The sequence below is a fragment of the Lasioglossum baleicum genome, chromosome 1 (assembly GCF_051020765.1).
Source record: "Lasioglossum baleicum chromosome 1, iyLasBale1, whole genome shotgun sequence".
Lineage (NCBI taxonomy): Eukaryota > Metazoa > Arthropoda > Insecta > Hymenoptera > Halictidae > Lasioglossum > Lasioglossum baleicum.
In genome coordinates, this window is record NC_134929.1 from 5,005,723 (window position 1) to 5,015,189 (window position 9,467).

At 36.1% G+C, this 9,467-nt stretch overlaps 2 protein-coding genes across 2 annotated transcripts; one reads left to right on the forward strand and one right to left on the reverse strand.

Moving 5' to 3' along the window:
* Positions 1 to 2,608: 2,608 nt before the first annotated feature.
* Positions 2,609 to 3,573, forward strand: LOC143207158 (uncharacterized). Its single transcript, XM_076420314.1, has 2 exons — positions 2,609 to 2,763; positions 2,866 to 3,573. Exons 1-2 carry the CDS (start codon positions 2,613 to 2,615, stop codon positions 3,054 to 3,056), a joined length of 342 nt encoding a protein of 113 aa, XP_076276429.1. The 5' UTR covers positions 2,609 to 2,612; the 3' UTR covers positions 3,057 to 3,573.
* Positions 3,081 to 5,415, reverse strand: LOC143207153 (uncharacterized). The gene is made up of 3 exons (XM_076420301.1): positions 4,697 to 5,415; positions 4,445 to 4,634; positions 3,081 to 4,374 (listed from the first exon to the last, which is right to left on the reverse strand). The coding sequence occupies exons 1-2, from the start codon at positions 5,207 to 5,209 to the stop codon at positions 4,575 to 4,577; spliced, it is 573 nt and encodes a 190-aa protein (XP_076276416.1). The 5' UTR covers positions 5,210 to 5,415; the 3' UTR covers positions 3,081 to 4,374; positions 4,445 to 4,574.
* Between the last annotated feature and the right edge of the window lie 4,052 nt (positions 5,416 to 9,467).

Below are 9,467 nucleotides of genomic sequence, written 5' to 3' on the forward strand. Positions count from 1 at the left end.
ACATAGAAATTAATCTTACAACAAGAAAAGCAAAAGAAAACAAAATTGTTAATTGCAATTGAATGCATGCATAAATTACACACATTCTTTAGAAAGTATCTACAATACGTGGTAACACGTATAATTAAGTATAGGTATAAATAATTGTTAAACTAAACCACTCATTACTAATTTAACAATATACTTACAAATATTTGGCGTAGCTGCATCCATATGGCTGCTGTTCTACCGAACGATGATGCTGAATTGAATTAAATTAATGGTGTTGAATTAAATTCCACCACTTTGTACATTATCAAAATTTTTTGTTAATGAAATGAAGTAAAACACGCGACACAAAGAACGACCACTTCGACAGTTCGACACAGCACAGAAGAATGAAATAGTGAAAATCGACAAATACCAAATGACGATCGACGCTACATATATCTTGAACGACGGGTATTCGTCGTTGGTCCTATGTTGGGTATTCGTCGTTGACCCAACGTTGGGTATTCGTCGGCAAACTGACGTAATTTTTCTTCGTTGGCCTTATGTTGGGTATTCGTCGTTGGCCCTATGTTGGTTATTCGTCGTTGGCCCAACGTTGGGTATTCGTCGGCAAACTGACGTAATTTTTCTTCGTTGGTCCTATGTTGGGTATTCGTCGTTGGCCCTATGTTGGGTATTCGTCGTTGGCCCAACGTTGGGTATTCGTCGGCAAACTGACGTAATTTTTCTTCGTTGGTCCTATGTTGGGTATTCGTCGTTGGCCCTATGTTGGTTATTCGTCGTTGGCCCAACGTTGGGTATTCGTCGGCAAACTGACGGTAATTTGTCTTCGTTGGCCTTATGTTGGGTATTCGTCGTTGGCCCTATGTTGGTTATTCGTCGTTGGCCCAACGTTGGGTATTCGTCGGCAAACTGACGTAATTTTTCTTCGTTGGCCCTAGGTTGGGGATTTGTCGGCAAAACCACTAACCATGCCCCACCATTCCCCAACAAACTCCCAACCGTTGGCCACCGTTAGCCAACCGTAAATGCTACTAGGGGACCCACGGCCCACGAATATACCATCACTGGTCCCAAGTCCCAAACAGTCCCAAACCTTCGCGGAAAAAACCGTTACGTTTATTACTCAGGTATAGATCGTGGGGGAGAAGTAAAAGAACGACTGGCGACGAGAGCCCTTGACGAAGGCTAAATAGGCATAGTGGCTCTGGAAGTCAATGCGAGCAGATCGAACTGCACAGCGTAGAACAGCTTAGTACCGAGTGGACTTTTCTTTTCGATATAGTTAGTTTAGGTTAGCTTAGTATCGTTAGATCTTAAATAAAGTATATTTAATTTTACGTTATCTTACCCTTGCAAACCTGGAAAAAGGAGATACTGGAACTGCAGTTACTCGAATTAATATTCGGACGTTCTAAAACAGACGAGAACTTTTTTAATATTGTACTAAACGATTTGAACTTTTTGGGTAGCTAGAGCAATTAGTTTACTACAGGATGTGAAAAGAAATTTTTTCAAAAATTGCAATTGATCGGAATTGTATGGAAAAATACTAAGAGTTGCATTTTACAACTTTTTTATGTGGGCCCATATTGAAAAATTGAAAAATACGCTTCGTAGATCTGTGTCGACTAAACATATTTTGAAAATTTCGTCAAAATCGGTTAACGTTGCAATGAGCTACGTTTAAAACGTTTAAAAATGGTAAAAATCGCAGATTTTCAGCCTATATCGAAGAATTCTTACATCTTTCAAGGCCTGTCGTGTTTTTCCCGCATCAACCGATTTCGATGAAACTTTCACAGTGCATATTATTTACGCAGGCCTAGAAAACGTACTTTTTAAATTTTCAATATAGGCCCGCACGAAAAAGTTGTAAAATGTAAGATTTAGTATTTTCTCTGCAATTCCGACCAAATGCAATTTTTGAAAAAATTTCTTTCCACATGATGTAGTAAACTAATTGCTCTAGCTCCCCAAAAAAGTTCGAATCGTATAGTACAATATTAAAAAAGTTATCATCTTTTTTAGATCGTCCGAATATTAACTCGTGTAACTGTACGTATTAGGGGATAATTAATGTATTACTAGTTTATTGATTTATGTGTAGGTTTACTCTTAATGTAACTGTAAAGATAATGGAACGGCGAGGGGGGAAGAAGTAACATAAGGAAGAGATAACAAAAAGGAAGAGAGTGCCCTGTATAACTCACGGCATTCGGCACATTAGTGCGACTGTGCTGTGCTAACAAATAAGATTGTCACGCCTTCCTTTTTAAATGAAATAAAATTTGATTCGTTTCTAATGAATATTTATGTGAGCATTATAAAATAAATGTAGCTTTTATATGACGAGAATTTTTTTTTGCATAAAAAAGTAACATTCAATTTAGTTTCTATCTCTTGCAATCGATGCAGACAATTTTTATTTTGCATAAAGATCCGCAGTCTAGGAAAACTACTACAAATACTACAATAAATAAAATCTATCATTTAATTTTCCCGCCTCGAATGCGTACAAAATAAGTAAAAAGGAAGAGTTAGTGCGGCTATGTGTTGCCATCTTACAACGGCCCGATCGTTAATCTGGGCACGATATCCCGGATTGTGGCAACGACATCATGTGCCAAGATTGTGTCCAGGGGAACACTACGAGCCCACACGCGCATTTGTGGCTTCGACCCGCTTGGTTGTCTGGGTATTTTTCAAACAGAAGAACGGACAAACAGTACATTTTAAAGAATATTAACATACGTTATGTACTATTTACAGGTATATACGTACAAGTTTCGTTATCGTACATATTAAACAGTAGGTATTTATCAATAAACTACTCTCTTAATAAACAGCACTAAATTGTATTATTGTTTCTAGAATATCATTCGATACGCAAGAGCGAAGGGATCCAAAGCATCCAACGAGAAAACTCCAAACGAAGCCAAGCCGTGGCACATACTGAAACCATAACTGAATGGAAACTTGTCTACGCAAACTTATACAGAGAGCCTAAATCAGCGATAGATCTGTTGCAAGATAAAGACATACTCTACTGTGATGTGACGTGACACATTTGAAAAAGGACTGTCCAGACTTGGTTAAAGAGAAGGAGAATACGATTACGGTGAATACGATCGCAGGTGGCAACGTAGAGTCTTTGGAGGGAAGTAGATGCTGAGTTCAAGGAGCGGAGAACAAAAGACCGAAGAGAGTAGTGAAATTTTGAACCTGCGTGTATTGTACTTGAAAAATCTGATATCGACCAAAGAGTGTGTACATTTCAGTTAGGAAAATCTCTTCTAGTTTAAATAAATTTCTAAAAATAAATAATTTCTAAATAAAATATGTACAACAAAGATATATTTCGAAAAATATACATATTATTTATACATAGCACATACATTGGTAGCTGTGCAACTTGATTCACTTGTTGCGAGTGAAAGTATTTCGCTCTTGAAATCATTTGTTCGAACTTGTATACATAATCTGTACAATTTGTATACTTAAAATAAACTTTCAAGTATGCGAATTCTAAGAATATATAACATATATTTAGATTTCTACCTCTATATTACAATTGTCCTTACACAGCCCTAACGGTGGATGAATAAATTTTCGCACCTGTACATTATGGAACAGATTTAATAATTGTATTGTTGATCTTCGCTGCAATGCCATTCTCTTGTTAATTGACTAAATAACAGATTAAGAATTGTGTGTCTGACATTGTATTGTAATAAAAGTAATAAGGAAACGTGTGAAACATAATGCATATATTGAAAATCTGAAATTTCCAAACGTTTGCTAAACTTCGATCTCAAAATTTTAATACTAAATAAATCGTACCGTCGCTGTATCAGAATGAAAAATAAAATTTAAAGAGTGTTAAACGAGAAATCCTAAAAATGCAAGAATACTAGATCCTTTTTATACCGTCGCTACTGCTTAATTTACCATTTTAATATCTTCGATCGTGTGTAATCGGTTTTCTTAAATAATTACAAGTAAAATCGTAGATTAATTACAGCCGGCCGAATGCACTGTACATCAGCATTGTTGCCATTATCTTGGGTTTACAACAATTTCGATACATCCGCAAGTTCCCTGCCAAACGATTAAATCAAGAAGTACGAACAACCAGTGAGTCCGAGTTTCTTGCTTTCGAATACATTCGAACGAACCGTAAACTCTTGGAAATGTAACTGCTAGGTAGCTTCGGCTTTGTGAGCTGATTCGATGATTTCCTTCAGACACCGATTCTCTTCGATTATCAATCATTGAGACGTATCATCGTCGGACATGTTACGCTCCGCTTCGTCGGCTTGAGCCATTAGACACTGGCACGTTATCTCGACTACTTTGTCGGTCAGGAAGTTGAACGGTTGTCTGCGAAGAAGAATGTATCAAATATAATATATAAAATGAATAACTTGCTATTATAATTGAAGAAGCATACCTTGCGCCCGTATTAGATATAGCTGGCGGTCTGAAGACCATTTCGGACAGCTGTAACTTCGCCTTGTTCAATGTCAGTTGCGTTGTCCTAACTTCAGCCGCTTTTGCAAGATTCCTCAGAGATTTATTTTCTAAATTCGGCTCCTCCACGTTGCGATACCCTTAAAATTGGCTGAACACGGAATCTTGGCCTGAAATAGTCGTTTAGAAAATTCATAAAAATGTCCTGCGTCTATGAATAAACGGTACACACCTCGTAGCATTCGCAATAATTTTTTAAACATCCGCAGCCCTTATTGTGTTTACGGATGTCGTCGCCGGTCTCGCGACCTTCCCATTCGGGCGACACGCGTTCGGGTTGCGTTCCAAACAGGACTTGATGGCTCGCTGTCTGTCCTCCTCGTTCCAGAGATTGTTGGAACAATTGGTATACAGTTGCACATGTGGCAGAACTCCTCGTTCGCGAAGCAGTCGCAGTATCTATCGTAAAACACATTCTGTTCCGGCAAACCGGTGCGCCTCCGATCGGCTTTACCATGGACATAGGAATAAGGGGACGGAGCCAGTGATGCCAAGGCTGTGGCACCGACGAGATACTATTAAAGACTGCCAGCAGGGGGTCCAAGCAGTGATGCCAGAATCGGGGACGCGAGGACGCTTCCCCTCCAGCACAGGTTCCCCCTCTCTGACGGACCGTCCTCGCCGTAGCTTCTGCTGCGCACGCGCTACACACGAACGTACTTCTACTCTGCCCATGTGAGTGCATGCTCGATTGCACGCGCGCTACACAACAAGCGTACCTCTACCATGTCCGTGTGACTACCTGCTCGACCGAACGCGTCGGCGACGCGTTCCTTCGATTTTCACCAATTTTCATGTTGCCGAAGTTTCGGAAGCACGAGTCGGAAAGTCGGGATCTGGAGACGGCGCGCATTTGAATCCCGGGACGGCGCGGTGCACATTTTGCTATAACTTTTGATCTGAAAAAGATATCGAAGCGAAATTTGGACTAAATTTTTTTTTAAAAAACCGGGTTTAATGGTTCATCCTAAAATATGTTTTGTATATCTTAAAAAATTTTTCTCGTTGATTTTTAAAGTTAAGGTAGTCTAGAAGGCCCCCAACACAAATTGATTTTTAGTCGAACCATGCTCAATAAACAATTACGAAAAAATTTATAAATATTCCACTTAATAGCACACATGATTGAGATTTTTTTCAGATTTTTCAGATTATGCAGACATGTTTAAAAAAATTGAAAATCTCGAAACATTCGAAGAAAATGCATATTTCGTATTGAACTTTTCGAGATACCAGTTTTATAAAAATTCATTAATCCGATATTATTGAAACAATTGTCCTTAATTTTTCTCAGAATTTTTTATAAATTGTATCGTTGTTAAAAAATCAAAATCAATTTTTTCGATACTTCTTTGTTGATGTATTATGTAATACTGAATATTTTTATAATCAGAAAAATAATGTACAGACTTGATAATGCAATATAAAATATTTTATTTACGTTATATTTCAATATACATATGTGTATCACTCCTAACAATTTTGGTAATCACGTAATTATTGTAACGACATTTTACATATATCAGGTCGTTAAGTATGAAAATAGACAAATAAAACACAAATTTCAAACACATTTGTCAAGTTTCATACATATCCGGTTACGAAAATCGATTTTAAATGGTCCCTGCCTTTCTATAACATAACAAAAAAAAATAAAAATTAGTTAAAGTCATGATTGCAAAGTATAGAATAAAATATTAATGTATAACTTTATAGTATGGTTTATACTTATCTTTTTTCTTTCAAGTCATTCTTGAATCTGCTAATATTGATTTTACGTTATCGCGATTTTAAATGGTCCTCTGTCTTTCTACAACATAAAAAAAACACATAGTTAAAGTTATAAGTACAAAGTACTTACAGAATGAAATATTAATGTAACGATACACTTCTCTTTTCTTTGAAGTCATTCTTGAATCTGCTAATATTGATTTTACGTTACCGCGATTTTAAACGGTCCTCTGTCTTTCTACAACATAAAAAAAAACACATAGCTAAAGTTATAAGTACAAAGTACTTACAGAATGAAATATTAATGTAACGATACACTTCGCTTTTGTTTGAAGTCATTCTTGAATCTGCTATTTCATTACCGCTGATACCCACGCGTTGCTATGTTCAAGGAAAAAGTAGACATAATTAAAATCGTAATTCTAATTGCAATCTTGTAGGACTCAATATAAATAGTAACGTATACTTATCTTTTTTTATCGATGAATATGGTCACTCACTAAAATAAATTCCTAATAAGATAAAAAAATGTTAAAAACCCATTAAAAAGTATTAAAAACGCGACAAAGAAACTGGAGGCTGTTTACTATAATAATAATAATAATAATAATAATAATAATAATGATGATGATGATGATGATGATGATGATGATGATGATGATGATGATGATGATGATGATGATGATGATGATGATGATGATGATGATGATGATGATGATGATGATGATGATGATGATGATGATGATGATGATGATGATGATGATGATGATGATGATGATGATGATGATGATGATGATGATGATGATGATGATGATGATGATGATGATGATGATGATGATGATGATGATGATGATGATGATGATGATGATGATGATGATGATGATGATGATGATGATGATGATGATGATGATGATGATGATGATGATGATGATGATGATGATGATGATGATGATGATGATGATGATGATGATGATGATGATGATGATGATGATGATGATGATGATGATGATGATGATGATGATGATGATGATGATGATGATGATGATGATGATGATGATGATGATGATGATGATGATGATGATGATGATGATGATGATGATGATGATGATGATGATGATGATGATGATGATGATGATGATGATGATGATGATGATGATGATGATGATGATGATGATGATGATGATGATGATGATGATGATGATGATGATGATGATGATGATGATGATGATGATGATGATGATGATGATGATGATGATGATGATGATGATGATGATGATGATGATGATGATGATGATGATGATGATGATGATGATGATGATGATGATGATGATGATGATGATGATGATGATGATGATGATGATGATGATGATGATGATGATGATGATGATGATGATGATGATGATGATGATGATGATGATGATGATGATGATGATGATGATGATGATGATGATGATGATGATGATGATGATGATGATGATGATGATGATGATGATGATGATGATGATGATGATGATGATGATGATGATGATGATGATGATGATGATGATGATGATGATGATGATGATGATGATGATGATGATGATGATGATGATGATGATGATGATGATGATGATGATGATGATGATGATGATGATGATGATGATGATGATGATGATGATGATGATGATGATGATGATGATGATGATGATGATGATGATGATGATGATGATGATGATGATGATGATGATGATGATGATGATGATGATGATGATGATGATGATGATGATGATGATGATGATGATGATGATGATGATGATGATGATGATGATGATGATGATGATGATGATGATGATGATGATGATGATGATGATGATGATGATGATGATGATGATGATGATGATGATGATGATGATGATGATGATGATGATGATGATGATGATGATGATGATGATGATGATGATGATGATGATGATGATGATGATGATGATAATAATAATAATAGTATTTTATTTCCCATGTCGGGGTACAAACGCGGACCTCCGCTCCGCTTAGAAACTTCACCTTCCTTATCTCTTCATTCTTGTAGAATGTAGACATCTGTAACCAAACAGACCCGAATCATGTTCTTCGTTTCCCCCTTTTAACTTCTCTAATAAACACGGTCAGATGTCTTCCGCACTCGAATGCCGAGGCCGAGCGAATTTTCTCTTTGCTTCCCGACATAAAATCTCGAAAAAGGAATAAAATAGGGGCTGGCCTATTAAATTCCATGTGTGTGGTGCGCACATCCTTGAAAGCTAGACAGGAGTCTAGTCGCGCCATGTCTGTCGATGACAGACATTTATCCCTTATGTCGAGAAAGCATTTATATGAAAATTCATCGCCCTCGCAAAGTTATAAACAATTAACTTTGCACTCGTTTACGAACTAGTGAGGTCGTGTTTTCTTCGTTAATCGTTCGATAGTTTAGTTCATATAGTAAACAGCCTCCAGTATGGATGAAGAGAGTGGAAGAGATGAGAGAAAGGATGAGCAGCGGAACCGGGGGTCCAGAGTGTGTGAATGAGTGAAGAAGAATGTGTGAGGAATGAGTGAACGGTGTGCTCTCTCTCTCGTGATTAAGTGTAAATTTAAGTTAAGAATGAAGAGATAAGGAAGGTGAAGTTTGTAAGCGGAGCGGAAGTCCGCGTTTGTACCCCGAAATGGGAAATAAAATACTATTATTATTATTATTATTATTATTATTATAGTAAACAGCCTCCAGTTTCTTTGTCGCGTTTTTAATACTTTTTAATGGGTTTTTAACATTTTTTTATCTTATTAGGAATTTATTTTAGTGAGTGACCATATTCATCGATAAAAAAAGATAAGTATACGTTACTATTTATATTGAGTCCTACAAGATTGCAATTAGAATTACGATTTTAATTATGTCTACTTTTTCCTTGAACATAGCAACGCGTGGGTATCAGCGGTAATGAAATAGCAGATTCAAGAATGACTTCAAACAAAAGCGAAGTGTATCGTTACATTAATATTTCATTCTGTAAGTACTTTGTACTTATAACTTTAGCTATGTGTTTTTTTTTATGTTGTAGAAAGACAGAGGACCGTTTAAAATCGCGGTAACGTAAAATCAATATTAGCAGATTCAAGAATGACTTCAAAGAAAAGAGAAGTGTATCGTTACATTAATATTTCATTCTGTAAGTACTTTGTACTTATAACTTTAA

What these genes read in the sequence shown, in the direction of transcription:
- LOC143207153 (XM_076420301.1), bottom strand. Translation starts at nt 5,209, where the DNA reads ATGCACTCACATGGGCAGAGTAGAAGTACGTTCGTGTGTAGCGCGTGC. An exon ending in ATTATTGCGAATGCTACGAG is followed by an intron (nt 4,635 to 4,696) that starts GTGTGTACCGTT and finishes CGACTATTTCAG; the next exon opens with GCCAAGATTCCGTGTTCAGC.
- LOC143207158 (XM_076420314.1), top strand. Translation starts at nt 2,613, where the DNA reads ATGTGCCAAGATTGTGTCCAGGGGAACACTACGAGCCCACACGCGCAT. An exon ending in ACGTTATGTACTATTTACAG is followed by an intron (nt 2,764 to 2,865) that starts GTATATACGTAC and finishes TATTGTTTCTAG; the next exon opens with AATATCATTCGATACGCAAG.